The sequence below is a fragment of the Musca autumnalis genome, unplaced genomic scaffold, assembly GCF_047663935.1.
Source record: "Musca autumnalis isolate F117 unplaced genomic scaffold, ASM4766393v1 scaffold_2, whole genome shotgun sequence".
Lineage (NCBI taxonomy): Eukaryota > Metazoa > Arthropoda > Insecta > Diptera > Muscidae > Musca > Musca autumnalis.
The window spans coordinates 236,094,515-236,119,454 of record NW_027411755.1 but is presented as its reverse complement, the minus strand read 5'-3'; the positions used below and the strand labels follow the sequence as shown (position 1 = coordinate 236,119,454).

At 34.2% G+C, this 24,940-nt stretch overlaps 1 protein-coding gene across 2 annotated transcripts in view; it reads right to left on the bottom strand.

Moving 5' to 3' along the window:
* Positions 1-511: 511 nt before the first annotated feature.
* LOC141395364 (ATP-binding cassette sub-family G member 4) overlaps positions 512-24,940 on the bottom strand; it is a 131,751-nt gene continuing 107,322 nt past the window's right edge. For both annotated transcript variants that reach the window (XM_073971054.1, XM_073971053.1), the window contains exons 8-11: positions 5,253-5,421; positions 5,085-5,185; positions 1,491-1,649; positions 512-1,420 (exon numbers count right to left, since the gene is read on the bottom strand). In XM_073971054.1, the coding sequence (XP_073827155.1) occupies positions 1,076-1,420; positions 1,491-1,649; positions 5,085-5,185; positions 5,253-5,421 (774 nt within the window). In that variant the 3' untranslated portion in view covers positions 512-1,075. The remainder of the gene's footprint in view (positions 1,421-1,490; positions 1,650-5,084; positions 5,186-5,252; positions 5,422-24,940) is intronic.

Here is a 24,940-nt window from a genome sequence, read left to right as displayed (position 1 = left end):
ACTTGATTTAAGTTTGGCGAATTTGTGTTCCATTCTGTGTGGTGCTTGTAATTAATGGAATATACGGACATGTTCTGGAATTCATGGTGTATTCGATAACATTACACACACAATTCACTGCTCGTAACAAAGGTGTTGTTTGTTTTGTGTGTATACAAAAGTAAAAAAAATTGTGCCCACAAATTTAAAGTTGGTTTGTGACATATCAAGAAAAATTGATTTTTGTCATTTTTGTGGCTTGAATTTTTGCATACAGTTTAAGAACATAATAAACGTTGGTCATAGAGTTTTATAATGTATAAGTAATTGTATAAATAATAAGAATACACCCGACTCTCCCCAAGAAAATAACAGTGTGTTCGATACACTTGTGGTGCAGAGGTGAATGCCAGAACAGGCCCGATAAATTGTCTCTCCTCAATATATAGTACAACATTTTGAGACATAAAATATTCTACACTACTTAGACAGCCTTTAAATACATATGTACAACAAAATACAAAAGTCAACATTTTTAAATTATTTTGCCTTTATTACCATTTTTAAAATTTGTGAATAACAATAAAGTTAATTAATGGGAATACACATTGGTTTGTTTTGTATAAAATAAACGTTTGATAAATTAATTAAAATTTTGTCATGTTGTTCATTTAAATTAAGGAAATCTAATAAATATTCGAAGAAGTTTTAGAAAACCAAATAAATTAATTTTTTTGGCAAGACGACAATGATATCAGTGACTACATTTTGTTTCTGTTAAATATTCATTTGAGATTTATAAAATTTGCTAAAAACTAAAACTAAGAACTAATTTTTGGTATAAAACTAAAAATTAAAAAATATATATCTTTTAGCTATACCCTACAGCCTGTTAGGTAAAATATTTTTCTTGGTTTAACAACCATAACACTGGAATTGGAATGTGTTTATGTGAAGAGGATGGATAATAAAATGAGTTACACTTAGAAAAAAAATGGATGAATTGAAAATGGATAAATGAAAAATGGATAAATTATGTACAACACTCTCTTTTTCTATATTATTACTAAAACTAATTCCTTAGGGTTATATCCACTTAACGTTTGTTCAATTTGTGCCACAATGTCACCAATGTCAGTAGATGCATTACACCAATAACACCAGCCATTAGCAGGACACAATTTGTCATACTAACATCGGAGATCATCATGAAATCCAAAAATACTTTTGGACTACGAAAATGACAATACATTATTTCATCGGGACAGGATAACATTGTACGATCCATGCCATAGATGGCATTAAGGGCTCCATGGAATCCAGCCCTAAAATAGCTTATATGCCACATCCAACGAAATATGGGTGTTATATCAATGTATCGGGTACAGAAACCAAAGACGGAGAAGAGCACCGCCAATATGGGACCCAAGAAGACAGCAATCTGTAAGTGGCATAAAAGAAGCAGAATTAATTTTAAGGACAAGTATTTAGATAGATTTTCTGGAACTCACCTTTGTTGGTAGTGTGGCTCCCACAAAGAAACCCCAAGCCTGGGCACTCAGCGTTACCAAAACACCAAATAAAATGAAGTACATGACACGGAAGTTATCGCTTTTATCGTTGTGGGTTAGAACAACGCTAATGCCCATGTAGATGACCGAACAGATGCACTGGAAAGATAAAGTGTAATGGAATGTTAGTAAGAGTATCTGCTACGAAGATTGGAAACAAAAAATCATTCAGGCATTTTCAAATAATCTATTTTGAATGATTATCAGACCCAGGGTACCACTGTGGTGAAGTTTTTAGCGTGCCGGCCTTATATATTATGCATGGGGGCATAGGGATGGTCCAATCACAGCAAACAGAATATCATGCCCTACTCAAATTACCTAATTCAGCTATGCTCTCCTATATTCCTTACTGGAACTAGAAACAGAATATGATTTTCCTTTATCTTTATCTGCTGTGGTTCAGCAAATGAAAAACTCTCACAGAGTGTATAAATTCAGACCTATATTCTTTATGAAAGCTCTCTCATCTCCCGCCAGAACAATGGTAAAGTATCATTCACTCCATGCAAACAGTTGCAAAAGCAGTACTTGGGTACTAGAGGCCTCTGCCAACCCATGCTGCTACCATTGATAAGAATGCTGCATATAGAGTCGGAACATTCGTGCCATCATCGAGAGAAGTATGAAGAATAAAAGTACAGCGATGTAAGAAAGACCATAAAGACTAATAAAAGCTTTTGTACGGCAGGTGTATGAAGAAATGGCCTAAATATTGGGATATTTCGATGTCCATATCTCAGGAAGTATTGGCTTCGCCTAGCAAAAAGTATAATGTTGTAATCATTATTACAACTACTTCCCGTCATTAAAATGTGAAACGTTCCAAGATGTGGCCTTAAACTCGTTTAAAGGGAAAAAGTGTTGAATTTTTCCAGAGAAGGTAGCTGAGGGAATGGACTGACATACTTCATCTTGGAACTGAATCTAATTTTATTGTTGTTGTAGCAACGCAATTACGGTCGTTTCAGTTATTTCAGTTATCGGTTTTTGGTTTCTTTGTGTCCAGATTCATAAAACTGCAACCTGAACTGGCTGTGGTGGTGAAATGCTATGTGCACCCGCCTTGCATTCTGTATGTCCGGATAGACAGCATCATAATTCCAACGGCGAAAAAATACGACTCAGTGTAATGTTGGCGATAGTTCCTGATTATTTCAGCCATGAAAAACTTCCCTACAAGTGGTGTCGTAAGAACCGCCGTTCGAACTCCGCGATAAAAATTAGGTGAATTTTAAAGAATATTTTTGAAGGTGGATTTTTTAAAGAACATTTTAGGACGTGGACTTTTTAAGAATATTTTTTGGACGTGGATTTTTTAAAAATATTTTTTTTGACGTGGCTTTTTAAAAGAATATTTGGGACGTGGATTTTTTAAAGTGAATTTTTGAACGTGGATTTTTTAAAGAATATTTTTGAACGTGGATTTTTTAAAGAATATTTTTGAACGTGGATTTTTTAAAGAATATTTTTGAACGTGGATTTTTTAAAGAATATTTTTGAACGTGGATTTTTTAAAGAATATTTTTGAACGTGGATTTTTTAAAGAATATTTTTGAACGTGAATATTTTTTAAACAATATTTTTGAACGTGAATATTTTTAAAAAATATTTTTGAACCTGGATTTTTTAAAAAATATTTTTGAACCTGGATTTTTTAAAGAATATTTTTGAACGTTCATTTTTTAAAAAAATATTTTTGAACGTGGATTTTTTAAAGCATATTTTTGGACGTGGATTTTTTAAAGAATATTTTTGAACGTGGATTTTTTAAAGAATATTTTTGAACGTGGATTTTTTAAAGAATATTTTTGAACGTTCATTTTTTAAAAAAATATTTTTGAACGTGGATTTTTTAAAGAATATTTTTGAACGTGGATTTTTTAAAGAATATTTTTGAACGTGGATTTTTTAAAGAATATGTTTGAACGTGGATTTTTTAAAGAATATTTTTGAACGTGGATATTTTAACAAATATTTTTGGACGTGCATATTTAAAACAAGTAGGAAAAGTGTTAAGTTCGGTCAGGCCGAACTTTTTATACCCTCCACCACAAATTTCTGCCATTTCGGTGGATTAATGTGGCCACAACCTTCAAAATACCGAAAATCGGAAGGTACCGTTCTATGGGGGCTATATGATGGCGTGGACCAATACCTACAAATTTCTGCGGGAAAGTTTTATACCCCAAACGAAGACTAAATACCAAATTTCAGTCATCTCGGTGGGACAATGAGGCCAAAACATTCAAAATGTCGAAAATCGGGAAATATCGTCCTATGGGAGCTATATCAAAACGTGGACCTATATAAACATTTTATGATAGAAATTTTTCTTAGCCTCTGGAAACACAAAATACACAGTTACAACTGATTCTGTTGTCAAATGGGACTAATACATTCAAAATATATTAAAATGACGCGTACTTTATATGGGGGAGTTATATGGGGGCTATACCAAAACGTGGACCTATGTAAACATTTTATAGTAGATATGTTTCTTAGCCTCTTAAAACGCAAAATGCAAATTTACAACCGATTCTGTGGTCAAATGGGACTAATACATTCAAAATTTCTTAAAATGACGGGTATGGGGCGTTATATGGGGGCTCTAAACCAACTTTGGTAGGAATGTTTTTGGCCTCTGGAGACACAATATACCAAATTACAAATCGGTGGTAAAATGGGACAAATATCTTAAAAATTTCTTAAAATGACGACGCGTCACGCCTCATTTTGTATGGGGGCTATACGAAAGCGTGGACCTACATAGCCCGCTTTCAATACCAAAAGTCCTACGTACATATCGACGCCTCCAAACAATAGTATGCTAAGTAGACTTAGCATGTTTTCAAGTTCTTTACATTTTTATATTTAACGTCCTTTTACTTAAATTCTGTCAAGTTTTGGTAATGATCGGACAATCCGAACAGAAGTTATAAACAAATATTTCCTCAGCATAGTACTGAAGGTCAAAGAAATTTCCAAACTTTAAGGGCTTGTCCTGCAAAACTCGCTTTTCAGAATTAGCAAACAACTATTTGGAGGTGTCGAACGCCCTTTAACTTAAATTCTGTCTAATTTTGGTAATGATCGGTCAATTCGAATAGAAGTTATAAACAAATATTGACTTAGCATAGTACTGAAGTTAAAAAAATTTCCTAACTTTGAGAGCTTCTTCTGCAAAACTCACTTTTTAGACTTAGCATACTATTATTTGGAGGTGTCGATATAATAGATTTTCCCAAAATTTCATCCACCCATCCAATCCGTTCGGACGCTAGAATGATTTCCACAGACGGACGGACATGGCTATATAGATGTAGAATTGCACGCTGATCAAGAACATATATAGTTTGTGGGGTCTACAATGATTAATTCGGGTAGTTACAAACGGAATGACAAACTTAATGTACCCCCATCCTATGCAAGGCGGGCATGCATAAAATTACACTGCGAAATCAACTATTACTAATCTCTAAATCTGGTCTTTGCCCATTGAACTTTTAGAAATAATTCGTGGTTTCGCCTTACCTGAAAAGGAACTTCAAATGACAGCAGTGACAAGAAGTACGGTCCCAAATTATACCAGCGATTAAAATGTTCCCTCGACAGCATACCAATTTCTAGGGGAACTGTAAAATAAAACCGAATTAGCGTTAATAAAAGGTGAATGGCCTCCATATTCCACAAAATACTTACATGTCAGAACCACAGCCATCTTTCCCGTATAGACCAAAAGCAGCGTTGTACCATACAAATAGACATAATTACCCAATACGGTATTGGCCTTGTCACCGACATCTTTGTATAGATAACCGAATATAACACCAATTACCAAATGTGATGCCAGACGGGCGAGGAGTAGGAACTAAAAATATAAAGAAGAGAAAAATTAAATTATTAAGATTCTTTTTTAAAGGACAAAATCTTTGAAGAACGAGAATGTTAAAATAATAATAATAATAATAATAAACTAACTGCGGATTTCTATTCGACAATTTCCCTTGCAGCATTTGTTAGTCTGTCGGCCAGAGGGGGTGTTGAGTGATAAAGAATTAAAATATGACTCCTGCCTTTCTCCAACAAACTGAGAATTTCCTCAAAGAAAATTGACCAATGTTAATTGGGACTAAGTGTCAAATGAGTGTCGAAATTACCTTCTCATGCAGATTAGATGCAATCTGTTATGTACCCATGTACTCGGTGTTAGTTGTTGTATTTCGACCCCTTTCACTTGTTCATAAAAGTGTTTTCCAATTACAATAACTTTTACATGTTTGTTGTTGGAAAAATGTGGGATCGATCGATTAACTGTTAATACTACTGACTAATTGAAATGCAACATCTGTCACGGAACTAACTGGGTAAATGGGTTAGTTGTTGTTGATGTAAGCTTAACATATTAACATATTCATATGGTGAGGCTTCACACGACACATTGTAAATTAAAACCACATTTAATATTCAAAATAACAACAATATTGCTAATAACAATAACAAATATTTATAATACAAATCAGTTTATTTATTGAAATTTTAATAAATTTTCCGCTGAATGGATGTTATCATAGTTTATATTTATATGAACAATATGGTTATCGATTGTACATATGTACATGTCTTTGATATTATTGCTGAAAGTTCGGTGTTATTATTTGGTATTAATGTCAACTGAACAGAGGTTCGCGGTATCATAAGGGCTTTGCTGGCAAGAAGGGCAAACATCGTTGACTTCAGGAATAATTCCCGTTCGGTATATGTTCAGAATGGAACGCACAATTGTGCCCAAATGGTTCTAGTATGCCCCGGAGGGAGTTTCTCGTTTGTTGCGTTTCTCAGGAGGCTGATCATTTAGGACCCTCTTGCACTTATAATTGCTCCAAGCCTAATTCACAGCCACAGTATACAACTGGTTTTGCGCTGCAGCTATCGAGTTACTGGTGATGACCCGTGGTAAAACATATTGTATTTCTGTGCTATAGCGGCGAAAGTTTATCCCGATGTAACGTTAGGATGTTGCGGATATTGACTTGTCACCAAGAATTGTTTGGCCAGATGTATATTGTGCTGCTGGACAGGCAATACCTTGTTTTCCACATTCAGATGATCTACCTCGGTGATTTGGTGGCATCAGATAGTTATTCTAAGTGGATTTTGGGAATCCTCGCCACACAATGGAGATAAAGGGTGTCCAGACGGGAGCAGTGTAGTTAAAGACGGAGCGTCCAATCGCCTTATAAGTTAGCTAGGATCGTTTCTCCTTGCCTCATGTGGAATCGGCTAGGATTTTGATTCACATGTGTCTTTATGTGGAGTGTGAGGTAAATGTGAGGAGATTGTCAAAACCAACAATGAGGATTTTGAACGGTAGGTATTATTCTATAATTTACTCTTATAACAAGATCATCTCTCATCTTCTTGGACCAAGAGGTAATAAGGTCGCGGTTGATTTTGTTGAGGTCAACACTAATTTTCTTTCTCTGAGGAAGTTGGTCTTAATTTCGTAACATTAAGCATCCTATTCCATATTGCTGCAATACAGAATTAATGCGAAGTATTGCAATCCAAAACGTAACTGATGCGCAGAAAAAAATGATACATTAGGTAGATTTTGCAACGGTGTGTATTTAAAATACTTCTACAATGCACGAGTAATAATTGAAATAAAGCAGTTTTATGACGTTTCGGAAGTCAGCCTACCTTTAAAGGACTGCTGTCTACTACATAAGATACTAAAATGTCTTCTGTCTACTAGAGAAGACCTTAAAAAGGTCTCCTGCTTACCAGGTAAGACTTTAAATGGCATTCGAATAGGGAAGACCTCAAAAGGACTTCTGTCTACTAGGGAAGGTATTCTGTCTAATAGGGAAGACCTCAAAAGGACTTCTGTCTAATAGGGAAGGCATTCTGTCTAATAGGGAAGATCTCAAAAGGACTTCTGTCTACTAGGGAAGGTATTCTGTCTAATAGGGAAGACTTCAAAAGGAATTCTGTCTAATAGGAAAGGTATTCTGTTTAATATGGAAGACCTCAAAAGGACTTCTGTCTACTAGGGAAGGCATTCTGTCTAATAGGGAAGACCTCAAAAGGATTTATGTCTACTAGGGAAGGTATTCTGTCTAACAGGGAAGACCTCAAAAGGACTTCTGTCTACTAGGGAAGGCATTCTGTCTAATAGGGAAGACCTCAAAAGGACTTCTGTCTACTAGGGAAGGTATTCTGTCTAACAGGGAAGACCTCAAAAGGACTTCTGTCTACTAGGGAAGGCATTCTGTCTAATAGGGAAGACCTCAAAAGGACTTCTGTCTACTAGGAAAGGTATTCTGTCTAATAGGGAAGACCTCAAAAGGACTTCTGTCTACTAGGGAAGGTATTCTGTCTAATAGGGAAGATCTCAAAAGGACTTCTGTCTACTAGGGAAGGTATTCTGTCTAATAGGGAAGATCTCAAAAGGACTTCTGTCCACTAGGGAAGGCCTTAAAAGATATTCTGTCTACTTTAGAAGATCTTAAAAGGTCCACTAGAGAATACATTAAAAGGAATTCTATATTCTAGAGAACACCTTAAAAGGTCTTCTATCCACTAGAGAACACCTTCTGTCGACTATAGAAGACCTGCTCTAACCACTAGCGAAACCTTAAAAGGCCTTCTGTCCACAAAAGAATACCTTAAAAGGTCTTCTATCTTCTAGAGAAGACTTTAAAATGTATTCTGCCTGCTATAGAAGACCTTATAAGGCCTTCTGTCTATCTTATAAGGTCTTCTGTCTACTATAGAAAGCCTTAAAAGGTTTTCTGTCTACTATAGAGGACCTTAAGAGGTCTTCTTTCCACTCTGTATCCGCTAGAAGACCTTAAAGTTATTCTGTCTAAAACGTGTTATGATTACTGTAGGAGACCTAAAAGACCTTAAAATGTCTTCTGCCCACTAGAGAAATCCTAAAAGGTCTTCTATTTTCTAGAGAAGACCTTAGATGGTCTTCTATCCACTAGAGATGACCTTGAAAGGTCTTCTGTCCACTAGGGAACAACTTAAAATATCTTCTGTCCACTAGAGAACAACTTAAAATATCTTCTGTCTACTATAGAAGACCTTAAATGTATTCTGTCTACTATAGAAGGCCTTAAAAGGTTTTCTGTCTACTATAGAGGATCTTAAGAGGTCCTCTTTCCACTCGGTGTACGATAGAAGACCTTAAAGTTATTCTGTCTAAAACGTGTCATGCTTACAGTAGGAGACCTAAAAGGTTTTAGTCTACGATAGAGGACCTTAAAAGGCGTTTTGTCTACGATAGAAGACTTTAAAAGGGTTTCTGTCTACTATAAGACCTTGAAAGGTCTTCTGCCTACTAGAGAAATCCTAAAAGGTCTTCTATCTTATAGAGAAGACCTTAGATGGTCTTCTGTCCACTAGAGAACAACTTAAATATTCTGCCTACTATAGAAGACCTTAAAGTCTTCTGTTTACAGTAGAAGGCTTAAGAAGGGCCTCTGTACACTAGAGAACACATTAATAGGTGTTCTATCTACTATTGAAGACCTTAAAGGTTTATGTCTACGATAGACGACTTAAAAGATCTTCTGTCTACTATATAATACATTTTAAGGTCCACTAGAGAAACATCAAATGTTATTCTGTCCACTAGAGTGTACCTTCTAAAGTCTTCTGTCTAATATAGAAGTCTTTAAAAGTTCTCGGTATACGATAGGAGACCTAAAAAGCTCGTAGATAAATCTAAGGCCGCGACGACTGTACGTTCCGACGGTCTTTGTTCATTGAGACCAATTGATTTGTGCATGGTTACTTGATTTAGTGCGGATATGGTACAGAATGCCTTTCTGAAATCGACCAATGAGGGGAAGCAATGCTTCCTAAAATCTTTACGGTCGGTGATAAGAGGAAGATGGTCGCTCGACGTCGGTCGGTTTATTAGGTTAAGACATCCACATCTCCGGGATTACTAAGGCGGCCATCAGACCATCTGCTTTTTCACATGTATGTTATCACTTTGGGTATACTATTATACAGAACAGCTGATGTCATACACGTGAAAAAGCAGATGGTCTGACGGCGGCCTTAAAAGTATTCCACAGCTTTCTGACCCAGTTCAGATGACGTTTGGGTCAAGATCTTTGGAGGCTTTAGCTTTAGAGATGGCTGCTGTGACTTCTTCCACGAGTAGGAGCTAAGGATATCATCTCTGTTGAGCTTATTTAGTTTCTTGCTGTTGGTCCTCTTGGTCCAGTTCTGATCCGATGGGTGGGCAATAAATTGGTCGGAAGAGCAAAACCCCAAAAGGGGGTTGAATTATCTGGCAAATTTCTTATTTTCTGATAAAGTCCTCATATAAAGGTACCACCTAAGTCTACACGGTGCTCTTAAAGCAACTTTAAAAGGAAGGTGCTCACACCTGGGAAGTTTTTTTTTTTTTTTTTTTTTTTTTTTTTTTTTTTTTTTATTATTAAGTCTATAGATAATACATGTATCCTTACAGACTAAAAATATACATATATACAATTACGATTGGATGGAAGTGTTATGTATTAAGATGTAATATTATTTTCCGTTTTAAAGCATCTTTATTTTCAGACAGATCGATCTGATTATAAAATTTATTGAATTGCAAAAGAAGGTAGCGTAGTGGATCGTTATTGGCATAATTCCTCTGAAAGTATTGAATTTGAAGCAGTTGAAAATTTCTTGTTTGCCTGATGGGAGTTTTTATTATGATCCTACTCATTATCAGGTCTGAATAAATTCTTCCTTGAATAATATTTAAAACAAAATTTAAACCCAGCATTACTCGACGACTTTTCAATGTAGGCAGTTTAATCATATTAAGTCTTGTCTCATACGAAGGTAGGTTCTGATAGTTCCATCCATGATGACGCAGACAGAATAAAAGAAATTGTTTCTGAACCGATTCAATCATGTTTTCGTATATAGTGTAATGAGGATCCCATATTACTGCACCATATTCAAGTATGCTACGAACAAAAGATATGTAAAGACGTTTGGTGATTTGCGGATCCCCAAATTCTTTACCCCATCATTTCATAAAGCCCAGTGCTCCATTGGCTTTATTGACCATAGAATTAATATGCTGTCGAAAGCTAAGACGATGATCCAATAATATACCAAGGTCATTGAATGATTCGACAGTGTCTAACTCGTGATTATCAAAGTAGTATTTAGTACGTAGTTGATGAAGTCGATAGAAAGATATATGTTTACATTTTGGTATATTCAACTCGATTAAATTAAAATTACACCAGGTATAAAAATTATCTAAATCTGACTGAAGAAGAAGCTGATCGTCCGGGTCATTAAATGAGCGGAATATTTTCACGTCATCGGCATACATTAACAAATTAGAATTTTTAACAGTCGTGGGTAAATCGTTTATGAAGAGTGTGAAAAGAATTGGGCCAAGGTGGCTTCCCTGTGGAACACCAGAGGAAACAGATATACTTTTCGATACAGCGGAGTTAAATTTCACCTTTTGAGTTCTTCTAGATAAATATGATTTCAGCCAATGCAGTAAATGTGAACTGAAGCCCATTTTATCCAATTTTATGAGCAATAGAGTATGATTAACTTTATCGAAAGCTTTAGTAAAATCGGTGTATATAACATCAGTCTGTAATCTAGATCTAAACCCATCATTAACAATAGTGGTCAATTCTAATATATTTGTAATCGTTGAACGAGATTTCCGAAATCCATGCTGACAGTTAGATAAAATATTAGAAACATCAAAGGACAAAGTATCTGTAATAAGTTTTTCTAGAAGTTTCGGTATGACACTAAGTTTAGCGATACCTCTATAATTTGTTACATTGCTCTTACTGCCGGATTTAAATAATGGTATTATATATGATTCCTTCCAAATAGGTGGTAAATAACCTAAATGTAACGATTTATTAAACAATTTTGAAAGTGGAATGGCAAGATTATTAGCACAGTGCTTAAGAATATTCGCAGGTATTCCATCCGGCCCCGGACTGTATGTATTTTTTATGGTTTTTAGATTTTTTAATACAGTATCTGTACTAAATGTAGATACATTTATTACAGAGGATTCGTTGATTTTGTATGGATAATGAGCAGATTGGTTATATACTTTTTTCGAGTATGTTGTAGCAAAGAAATCAGCGAACAAATTGCTTATTGTGACATCATCATCTGCAACTACAGATCCATATTTAAAGGAACTTGGATATGTACTCGATCGTCGCTTAGAGTTTATAAAATTATAAAAGGATTTTGGATTACGTTTTAATTTTTCTTTCATTGATAAGATATACATTTTATACGCTCTTTTATTTTCAATATTATATTCAGATCTTGCGATAGTATAGCCAGAAAAATCAACGGATGATCCAGATTTTTTATATTTCTTAAATAATTTATTCTTCTTGTTTTTCAATTTGGCTAAAGTAATGGAATTCCAGGGTGGCCCTGAAGAACGTTGGGGTAAAGTTTTGGGAACGGATTCTGCAATACAATCGTAAAGAATTGAGTAAAATGTATTTATTTGGATGTCAAAATCTTGATTAGATAAAATAACAGACCAGTCAACAGTTGAGAGTAAGGAATTCAACTTGCAATAATCGGTCTTCGCAAAGCAATACTGACGATTTAGCATTGAAATAATTCTACGCGACATAATTGACTTTATAATTCTCAATTCAATTGTGGGATGAAAGCGGTCTTCGGGTTGCGTTAGAGGGTCGCATGAGTTAATTGATACATCTAAGGGATTGTTGACAAAAACTAAATCCAAAAGCCTACCAGAAATATTGAAAATGTTATTTACTTGTGACAATCCAAGATCATACATAGAATCAACGAAATCTTTTGAAGAACTATTTAATGTACGGGGAATTAAACAATTCATATCTGTAGCAATGTCCCAATGAATTGTAGGGCTATTAAAATCACCGAGGGCAATCAGAGTATCACATGCTTTCGACGAGCTAAAAGCTAATCTAATAGCAGTTGCGTGTTTCACATAAACATCAATATTTGAATTGGGAGGGATGTATGAACATGTTAGAAATATGGAAGAGTTACCAATTCGAATTTTTACTGCAACAAATTCAATGTCAGAAACTAAGGATAAAATTATTTCTTCTGTAGCAAAATCGGAAGAAACTGCAATAAGTACCCCACCTCCAGTTTTCTTTGAGGTATCGGAGCGATCGCGTCTGAAAATATTATACTTTTTACACAATATTTCGGAATTAAAGATGTTTTTCTTAAGCCATGTTTCTGTGAATACAAGAATATTATAATTGAAATCAAAACTATCTATATATAATGAAGTTAATTTAGTATTCAATCCTCTTACATTTTGATAGATTACATTTAAGTGTTTCAAAGATGGAAAGTTAATTAGTTTTTTGAGGGATTTGATAGCGGAGGTAAAACGGCGGCATTAGTAGTAGGGCGATCTTTGTAGATATACTCTAGAATTATTGCTTTCGATGGCCAGAATTCAGGCTTCACAACGGTTTCAAATATTTCTTCAGGGACAATTACCCTAAATGATACTTTTCTTCTCTTCGTTGCATAATTGAATTTGAAAACTTGGATGTCGATATCATGATTAAATTTGGACTTAACATACTCAGTTACTTGCTCAGGAGTAGTTTCAGAAGCAAAACGGGCGGCAAAAATAGTTTTCATATTAGGTACGACTTTTAATGTGTTATTCAACGATTTTGAGGGAGTAAAATATGGAGTAGTTGATGGCGGGAGGTGTTGCTTTTGTTTCAATGGCGTTTTTGTTGCAGTTGGTTCAGGTATTTGATTTGACCCAGAAGGTATAGCATCACTTGGTCTCGATGGAGTTTGAGATACATTTTCAAGTTGTCTAGACTGAGATATTGCGGGTTCAGTGCCATTTGGTAATTGCGTTTTTGAAGGAGTTTGAATAATAATTTGAGGGGTTGAGACAGGATCAATCATAGAAACATCAGATGTTTTTTTTTCTCTTACGAGTATCCGAAGGAGATTGAAGAAATTGTTCTAAACATGATGATTTATCAAAAAACTCCTTATACTTGGAAAACTTTTCAGTAATGGATATTAGATCATTTTGTAATGTAGTAAATTCAGTACGTGTTTTCCTAAAGAATGAATAAAATTCCACATCATAAATTTTACATTGTCTACAGCACCAATGAAGCCCTTTATCTTCTCTTAGGTTGTCCACTGTTCGAGCAGCAAGTTCAACACAACTAGCATGATAGCAGGAAAAACAGATCCAACATGTCACCATCGGCTCTTTAAAATTGGCAGGATCAATTTTACAGTTAGGCTTTGAACAAGACATATTTGTATTTTTTTGTCTTGGTAAAAATTTTTCGAATTGTTGAAAATGTATTATATTATTTATTTATTTTTTTATTTTTTTTTTTATTTTTGTTTTATTTTATTATTATTATTTTTTTTGCCCACTGTAAATTGTGGTGAACAAATGGATGGTAATTATTGTGGTGAGAAGTGTTTATCTAATTCAACAACCAGGTGAAAGAAGCAGATCGAGTAATGACGGTGATGATAACACAGCAACAACAGATGATAGAGTGACGTTTATTCGTGTATGTGTATAGGAGTTGTTTTGCTTACTTTGTTTTGTTTGCTTTGTTTACTCACAAAAACAAATATAATGCAAATTTACAGCCAATTGTCGTAGGTAATTTCACAAATTCACTGCGTTTGCCGTCAATATGTGTACAAAACGAATGGTTATTCGATTTCACGGGTTGCTGCGATTATTGTAGTGTCAATTACTGATTTTATTATTGCTTAAAAAGCGAATTATTTAGGAACTTTTCAGAGCGAGTTTCAAACACGTCCGAACAGAACAGGGTAGTTGTCGGATTCTGAAACTACAATGTTCATAGATGAGAAAAATCAAAAAAAAAAAAAATAAAAATTGCGGGAGCGCTTTTTAAATAAATCGCGATTCAAGTTGACATTTTTAGAGGTTTTTTAGGTTTCTGCTTGGATTCCGCAAGTCCTATCGAAATGGGACAAAAGAAAATGTTGTAGCCATGAAAATTCTCTACAAGATTGAAATTTATGATAATTTCGTAGGGTTTACCGTTACTGAGATATAGAAGTTCCTCAATATCCCTCCGAAATGGCTGAAATTTGGTATTAAGTCTTTCTTGGAGGTAAAAAACTTTCCACCTAAAATTTTTCGGTTTAGGCCTTCATATAGCCCCCATAGAACGATACCGCCCGATTTTCGGTATTTTGAAAGTCGTGGCTGTGGTTATTCATTTCTCTATTTTATTGACTTGTCTAAAGATAATTTTAAACAGAAAAATTTTACCCACAAAAATTTTATTACCTATTACACTGTGCAACAAAATGGAGGTGAAAGTCTGGGGAAGAGATAATTCCTTTTGCAGATGAAAGCCCTTGGTGAGTATATTAAGAACCCCGAAGGAATTAGCGTTATATCTTTGTTCACTGTTGCTTTAGCTTATTTTTGAGATGACATGTCTTCAGTCAAATCCAATGGTGATTATTTTCGTAGAGCACTTCGACCTTCTAACTCGCTTCCTTCAATGTCCTATTCGTCCTTTATTTTAAGAGCCGCTATGAAAGTACCACAAGATGACGGTTTTCAGCTTCGAAATGTTCTGCAAAAATGTCGCTCGGAAAATTTTAGGTACGGCTCTCATTGACAACTAATCGATTTTGCCGCGTCTGAACAAAAACAGGGTAAATGCACAAAACGACCACGAAAACGCGACAAAATGAGCGACATGTTTGCAGAACATTTCGAAGCTGAAAAAACGTCATCTTGTGGTATTTTTATAGAGGCTCTTAAAATATAAGACCAAAAATAGGGGTTCCGCTGTCTAGTAATTACCTTTTGCTTACAACGAAGGCAAAATACGTTGGTAAAAACATAAATTCACGAGGTCATAAATGGTCTTTGCATTTTAATGTGGGCTTCAATTAAACGTGGACTTATATCGATACATTTTCAGGAAACAAAAGGACCTAGCTAAAATAAGATGGAAGGTACCTTGATATGAAGGCTATGCCAATTTATGTTTTACAACACTTATATTCACGGCTTTTTGTCTATTTTTATGTTTCATTTTCCAGCCACCACCCCCACCTCAATCAAACTTTGCCATTACCCCACTTCCACCAGCATAAATAATGTTTGCTGTGACAACTTTGTTTTGTGTGTGTGTCACTTTACAATGATCTTGCAATATTTTCAACTTGCCCGTACCTTAAAACTTGGTAAATTAAATTTATTTGATGATATTGACGCTTGGCTGCTTGACTTGTAGGTAGGTTGGTTGGTTGCATGACATGCATGGTTGCATAGCTGCTTGGTTGATTACTGGCATGGTATCTATCATTTAGTAGTACATAGTGGCTAACTTTTTAATGTTAGGCTACATTGCATCACCAGCAGTTAGAGTAGAATGTATGTTTGCGCCGCACCAGCACCACTTCAGTCAAGCTTTTGGCCATAAAGTGTGTGAAGGTCAATTCTAATATCGCTACTAAATGCATAATCACGCCAAAGAATCGATGCTTAAAATAAAAAATTATACAAAATATTTAGAACCAGTAACCAAAACCATTTGAATGTGATGGCGTTAGCGGTGATGCTAATGATAGATCGATCGTTCAATTAAAACACTTAGCGGTGCCGTGCGGATTCGAGAGATATTTTTTCTTACAGGTTTAATCAGAACTTTAGAATATTTGGAGGTTCTAATGAAACATTGTTTACAGAGATCACAGTGATGACTGGCAAAAAATCTTCTTGCTTAAGTCGTATTTTCTAAGGACAAATTCCATGGATTAAATTCTAATTTTCATTTTATTTTTTTTAGGAGTATTTGTCCACTACTAAACAATAAACGTGGGTTTTATGAATATCTTTATTGTGAAGAAGTTCCATAATGGTATGTTTTTAATAATTTTGTAGGTCTAGCAGCGAAGTCTGTCATGACCCATCGAAGCTACAGTGGCGGCCATATAATTAAGAACGACACCGTATTAAAAAGTATTTCATTTGCTACGTTCCAAATATTTGAATATTTATATGGAACAAAATTTGTAAATAAAGTACGCGGTAAGCACTTTTAAATAAAGCCAAAACATGTTTTAATTCTCCCTCGTTTATACGAAAGATACCACGATTTAGTAAAATAGTCATAAATCGACCTGGCCACATAATTAAGAACGATATAAGTAAACGTTACTTTAAGGTAATTTACATACACAATATGTGAATATATCGTTATGTATTTTAGAAATCGGTTATTTTGATTCATTTTTAGTATCAAATGTCCTTCAATGGTACATATTATTGAGTCTAAGTTTGATAATTAGGGCATACCTAAGGTTTTCCAAAATTTGCCCATAATTTGACGAATTTATTTTATTTTTGGGATCTAAAGCCACAGTTTTGGCTTTCTCTCATTCCCTCGACGACGCTCTAAACGATACCCTGTGATTGTCGTTCCATAGTCGGAGCTTATTTACCCTTAAATTGGTTTTGAACCCACATCTTTGAGTCCTTTACGAGGGAATTGTCTGGGAAATAGTTTCATAAGAGTCATTTCCACCTTATAAAGCGGTATGATTTTTGTCCTCAGGTAGTAGACAGGAAATGAAACATTAATATAACGTCTACACCAAAATTGGAAGAATTCCACACCGAATATAACATTTATTAACATAATGTTTTGAAAGCTCAAATTCCACAATAATGTTGTGTATGTACATCAGACATTAGTTTATACAAACATTGTATTTTCATCCATAAAAATTATTGATTTTACTAGTTTTGATATTAATATGAGCTTCATTGATTAAAAAGTCTTACATAACTATATCTACCACACCCACAAAGACATTGTGCAATGAAGGCTGTCAAAATATTATACCTTTCTTTTTTGTTTGGTGTACCGTTGGCCAATTTTTTGTACAAAACGAAATTATTTTTTTATTTCCTGTCTACTACCTGCAGACAACAATCCTACCGATTTATAAGGTGGAAATGGCTCATACGAAACTATTTCCCAGACAATTCCCTCGTAAAGGACTCAAAGATGTGGGTTCAAAACCAATTTAAGGGTAAATAAGCTCCGACTATGGAACGACAATCACAGTGTATCGTTTAGAGCGTCATCGAGGGAATGAGAGGAAGCCAAAACTGTGGCTTTAGATCCCAAAAATAAAATAAATTCGTCAAATTATGAGCAAATGTCGGAAAACCTTAGGTATGCCCTAATTATCAAACTTAGACTCAATAATATGTACCATTGAAGGACATTTGATACTAAAAATGAATCAAAATAACCGATTTCTAAAATACATAACGATATATTCACATATTGTGTATGAAAATTACCTTAAAGTAACGTTTACTTATATCGTTCTTAATTATGTGGCCAGGTCGATATATGACTATTTTAATAAATCGTGGTATCTTTCATATAAACGAGGGAGAATTAAAACATGTTTTGGCTTTATTTGAAAGTGCTTACCCTGTACTTTATTTACCAATCTTGTTCCATATAAATATTCAAATATTTGGAACGTTGCAAGTCAAATACTTTTTAATACGATGTCGTTCTTAATTATATGGCCGCCACTGTATTACAGTAGATACAGGATTGAGGAATCTTTTTCCACATTCGCAGACCTTGAATAACATCTTTGAAGGAGCTATCAGAATCATAAACGCGTAGCAATAATTTTGGCGTATGTCTAAGGAGAAAACATCTGAATTCTACTAAATTAGATGTCATTATGAAACCACGCGCTCCTCACAAATTGCAAATCTTCTAGCCGCTTCAATACAGCTTTAAGCCCCTCTTTATGCTTCACATAATATTCTAGCTAGACAAAATAAAAAAGGTGTGATATGTTAATAATTCATAAATTATTTATAAATTATTCCAATAATAATGTTCTTGTCATTTTGTTCTGTTCAACAAATTCTACACACACATTATTAGTATGCAAAATAAATTTCTAAGATCATAAATTATAAACTCCCACTGACAATTCAATGTAAACTGTATTAATAATTAAATAGAAAAAAGTAAGAGTGAACTAGTTCCGCCTAGTCGAACCTTTAACACCCTACATCTAAGATCTTTATAATAGGTGTGTCTTTTTACGTGATAATTTGTAATAATTATTACGAAATGTTACTAAATGCTGAATTTTTAGACAAAAGTTCAGTAAAAGAGAGCGAAATAAGAGAACAATTTTGACAGTTGTTTGCCAAGAACTTGCTAAAGGTTACTAGAAGAATTTTCCCAGCAAAATTTACCAAGGTCGATCAGCTGATTTTCAATCACCTGTTAATGGTCAGATGATCAATGTTTATGTGATATTTTGTGGAAAATACTGCAAATAATGCGATTCAGCTATATTTATTCATTATTTTATTAATATTTTAAGTATTGTTTATTATTTTGCTTAAAATTTAAGAACTTTTTCATTGCTTTGGAGAACGTTTTTCTTTCATGCATTGGCGCCAATGCTTTTGTTTTGGTCATCAACTGTTATCTTGCTAAAGTTTACTAAATGCTGTCTTTTTACTTTTTTTCTCTATTTTCGTATCAAAGACTAAAATCTCTCTTACTCTCTGAAAACAAGTTACTGAATAATTATTACTGATAAAGTAAAAAGACACAACTAATATTAAGCAAGGTCGATCAGCTGATTTTCAATCACCTGGTAATGGTCAGATGTTTAATGTTTATGTGATATTTGTGGAAAAATTCTTCAAATAATGCGATTCAGGTATATTTTTATTATTTTATTAATCTTTAACTATTTCTTATTTATTTTACTTAAAATTGAAGAAGTGCTTTAGATGTAGTTTTTCTTTCATACATTGGCGAAAATGTTTTTGTTTTGATAATCGACTGTTATCTTGCTAAATATTAGCTACGTCTTTTTACGTGATAATTTGTAATAATTATTACGAAATGTTACTAAATGCTGTCTTTTTACACAAAAGTTCAGTAAAAGAGAGCGAAATGAGAGAACAATTTTGACAGTTGTTTGCTGAGAAATTGCTAAAAGTTGCTGAAAGAATTTTTCCCAGCAACATTTAGCAAGTTCGATCAGCGGTTTTTTAATCATCTGCTAATGGTCAGCTGTTCAATGTTTATCTTATTTTTGTGGAAAAAATACTATAAATCAATGAACGGAAACAAACAAAACGATTCCCGTACCAATCACACAAAGCCACAAACTTTTCAGCTTCTCTGAATCGTTTCATTCTCACAACCAAAACAAAAACACAAACTTTTCAATGTAAAAAGATGGAAACCGTACGATTGGGGAAATGTAACTTCGGTTATGCTTTGCCGAGTTGTTTCATTCACCACCGAAACAAGAAGTATTTTTGGGAAACGTTTGCCGTGCGTATTGTCAATGACACACTCAGCCACACACACACATGTGATTGCTTAACAACCCTATAAGATAGCATCAGCATTCCACAGTGAATTTTATCAACCACCAATCAGCATACCACAGTGAATTTTATCAACCACCAAACGTTTTTGATTTATTCACATGTGTTTAGTACTATTCCGTTTTCTATCTGCTCTTGTGGAGTTGAGTACTTTTCGCTTTTCGTTTTGTTCGCACTCACGAATATAAACAAAACAAAACTAAACAGCGAGCTCGGCCAACGAGGGTTATGTTTCGTTTTGTATTGTTCCAATGGAAAATACGAAACGAAACGATTGGAAATGTTATTTAAAGTATTTTTACGTACTCTGCTATAAATATTACAATTCAGCTATATTTATTGATTATTTTATTAAAATATTTATTATTTTTTATTTATTTTGCTTAAAATTGAAGAACTTTTTCATTGCTTTGGAGTTAGTTTGTTTTTCATGCATTGGCGCCAATGCTTTTGTTTTGGTCATCAACTGTTATCTTGCTAAAGTTTACTAAATGCTGTCTTTTTACTTTTTTCTCTATTTTCGTATCAAAGAGTAAAATCTCTCTTACTCTCTGAAAACAAGTTACTGAATAATTATTACTGAAAAAGTAAAAAGACACAACTATTATTAAATGTCGTCTTTTTACTTTTCTCTCTTTTTTCCGTATGATTATTCTTACTCTCTGAAAACAGGTTACTGAGTAAATCTTACTGACAAATTAAAAAGACACAGCTAATGTCAACCAAACCGATCCTTATAATTCTTTGAAGGAGGATTTCCTATGGAAATGATCATACCAGATGCCGAATCAGATGGCAATGACGCAATGTGCAACAAGAATCACATGCTACTGTGTATGAAGGCGACATGGACAACCTATGTCGATCGGAACAAGTAGTAATGAATAACATAGAAGAGGAATGAGAATCTGCTAGAATAGGGAATTTGGCAACTACAATTTTGAGGTTGGCATCTTCGTTGGCATTGCTGTAAATAGGACAACCGTCAGTTCTGAAATAAGAAGAATAATATTGGCAAATACATACATAGATATTTCTTTGGAATAAGTAAGCAATTTAGAAACAAAGCCACCTTCCGTGAAACTAAAATCACACTCCACAAAACACTGAGCATGAAAATTCTGCGAAAGATATACGGCCAATTTAAATTGGCGGTGAACTACGAGATATACCATAGGAAACATATTGAACTACAACGATTGCCTTGTCTTGGTCATGTCATGAGAATGAACGATGATGGTAGGCTAAGACTGAATTAAAAGAAATCTGCTGCAAATCGGGCCATAAAGTTGTCTGACTTAATTGTCAACTTTAATTAGTTGTCTAACAAAAAATAATTAAACAATTGGTTGTTTGCAATTTTATTTCCTGCTTCAATGCTGCAGCTCGCTGACTTTTTCGTGATGTATATGCAAGAAATCGCTACAAAGGCATCACTTGCATATACGTCGTCTGCCCTTTGTTGATTACTGGCAAGAGAATTTGTATTAGCCAGCTGTTTATTTTCTTTTCTTATTTTTATTTATTTTTAATTTTTGTCTACTCTATTCATTACTCTATGGTTTTCTTTTGCTCTCGCTCTCCTTCTCTGCCTTTGGTTGTCTCACTTGCCTTTGCCTTTTTTGTCCCAATTGTTGTCCCAAACAGGTTTTTGGGCACCTTGCTCCGTGCACGGACATTAATCGTTATTTCTATTGTAACATAACAACCAAAGCGCAAAGAAGAAAAGCAGAGCAAAGACCATTAAAATAATATTGTTTCAAACAGAAATCAGAAAAAAAGAACTAGATTGAATTCTAATTTTCATTTGTCGTATTTATTGTTATCCGGAGGATCATACATATATTATAAATAAATTGAATTGCCTCAAAAGCGAAACCAAAAGTGTTTTATTGTTCCTTGTCTCGAGGCAGAAGTGCTTCCCCCGACGAAGAAACGAAGATCGCCCGTTGGTTTGTAAGCCACCAAGCTGGAAAATAAGGTAAGCCCATTAGCTGGAAAATAAGGTATCAACAGCTCCCTGTATCCGAGCTGCAAGAAACGGCGAGTTCCCGCTAGTCCGAGTGTAAGGCCGGTAAATCAAGCTAACCCAGGTTTGGTCTTTGGAGATTGGCTGTCGTGCTGTTGAGGGTTGGCCCCAACACGTGATACTCTTCAGACCGGAGTTTGGACTCTTGTCTTCTTTAAATTGAAATAAAAAAAATTTATTTTTTAATAAAAGTTTACATTACATCAGGTTTCCATAGAAACAGAATTGAGCCCCTGGTCTCATTAATCGCTTCAATCGCCCATTTGATGAGACCGAGAAGTCTATCTATTTTATCCTAGATATTCATTCTATTCTCATGCTTTTCCTTAAGTGCAACTGAAAGTTTGTGGGATTCAAAATTCAAAACTTTTCCAGCATTCTTGGTTTCGACTCGAATAACCCGTTTACATGGAGGATCTAACTTTTATAAAGACAACAGGTCTGTATTCCTAGAGTGTTTATAGTGCACTAGTTAACTAATAGTTAACACAATCTTAAGTACTACTAAATACGGCTTAGCCTAATTAACCTACGGTGTAAGAGAGTGAGAGAGAGACAGGTCACAAACACACTTAGTTATTTGACATGTGGTAAGTTTTTCTTCTAGGGAATACCTTCAAGGCATTCTGTATACTATAGCAGACCTTAAGGGTCTTCTGTCTATTATATACGACCTTAAGAGGTCTTCTGTCTACTAGGGAATACATTAGAAGCTATCTTGTCTACTAGTGAAAACCAAAAGTGTCTTCGGTATACAACTTCTACGGTATTAACGAAGACCTTGAAGGATCGTTTGTCTAAGAGGGAAAACCTAAGAGGTCTTCTGTCTAATATGTCTAGAAGGCCTTAAAAGGTCTTCTGTCTACTAGGGAAAACCAAAAGTGTCTTCGGTCTACTAGAGAATACTTAAGAGGTCTTCTGTCTGTTATAGAATACTTTAATGTTCTTATGTCTACTCTATAAGACCTTAAAAGGTGTTCTGTCTACTAGGGAAAACATTAAAAGTGTCTTCGAACTAAAGAAAAACCATAAAAGGTCTTCTGTCTAAAATAGAAGACCTTAAGAGGTCTTCTGTATACTATAGAAGACTTTGAAGAAATATGGACCGTAGATATACCACACCAAACTATTGTTTTTTTTCTGGATGAAGTACAGTATGCAAAGTTCATATTCGTACACCCCTAAAAAAATGAATAAAATCGTTATTAATTCCATATTTTATGTGCAAATATGAAATAATTGATAGGAATTACCATAACGAAGAAAGATTTATGAATAACAAAACAAATTTTTAATTTACTCCGTCATTTAGGTATAGATGGCGCCTGTGTGGGTGGCAAAGTTCGTATTCGTACACCTATAAGCTCTGTATATTTGGAGTTTTTAAGGATTTTCAAAGCAAAATACCGTAAATTTTAGTTCGTTTCTTCTTTTGGAATGCCTCTGCTATAGAAATATGTAAAAATAACGGTAATTTTATTAAAAATTGTGCATGAATAAAAAGTCGGACGAATATTTGAAATACTTAAGAAAAATGTGCTAGATATTGCAAATTATTCCCGAATTTTGAACGAAAATAGCTAATAGCAGTCCTTCTGTAACAATATTCGAGGTATAATATAAAAAAAATGTGGTCAGCGTTTGGAAATGCAAAGAAACGTAATCCGGGCTTAGGTAAAGTCAACACATTTTTGGTTTTTACTTGGTGAAAATCACAAGTTTCGTTTTATATTTGACATTAAATGTATAAAAGTTTTAGAATACGGTTTCGAAAATCATTTTGTGTCAAGACATATCGGAAATTACGAGGAATAATCAATTTTTAAGGAAGAAAATTTCCCCAGAAATAATGAATTTCTTCAAAAGGTTACCCCACGTTCTTTCCTGGAAAATTTACTTCATTCTTTTGACATTTTTGTACTCATTTTTAATACTTCGGTAAATAAATATAATTTTCAAGAAGTAAAAACCATTATTTTCGCAATTTTGGCGGCCATAACCCTCGTTCATAGTAAGCGTAGAATTTCAGACGTACGCAGACAGTATGAAAACTTGTACAGTTTCATTTTTCTTCATAATTTGTCACAGTTTTCGACATAAAATGATTTTCGAAACCGTATTCTAAAACTTCGATACATTTTATGTCAAATATAAAACGAAACTTGCGATTTTTACCAAGTAAAAACCAAAAATGTGTCTACTTTACGTAAGCCCGGATTACGTTTCTTTGCATTTCCAAACGCTGACAACATTTATTTTCATATTAGACCTCGAATATTGTTACAGAAGGACTGCTATTACCTATTTTCGTCAAAAATTCGGGAATAAATTGCAATAGTTAATCATATCTAGCACATTTTTCTTACATATTTCAAATATTCGTCCGACTTTTTATTCATGCAACATTTTTAATAAAATTACTGTTATTTTTACATATTTCTATAGCAGAGACATTCCAAACGAAGAAAAGAACAAAAATTTTGCTTTGAATATCCTTAAAAACTTCAAATATATAGTGCTCAGAGGTGTACGAATACGAACTTTGCCATCCACAAAGGCGCCACCTATACCTAAATGACTGAATCAATTAAAAATTAGTTTTGTTATTCTTAAATCTTTCTTCGTTATGGTAATTCCTATCAATTATTTTATATTTGCACATAGAATATGGAATTAATAACGATTTTATTCATTTTTTAGGGGTGTACGAATATGAACTTTGCATACTGTATAAATTTATTTTCAATTTCACCACACCTCGCATTTTAGTTTTGCTCTCTGTTGAAATTCGAAAAATACAAAGAGTTCTTGATTTACATAGTCAATAACCATTCGCATTTAATTTAATTAAATGATAAT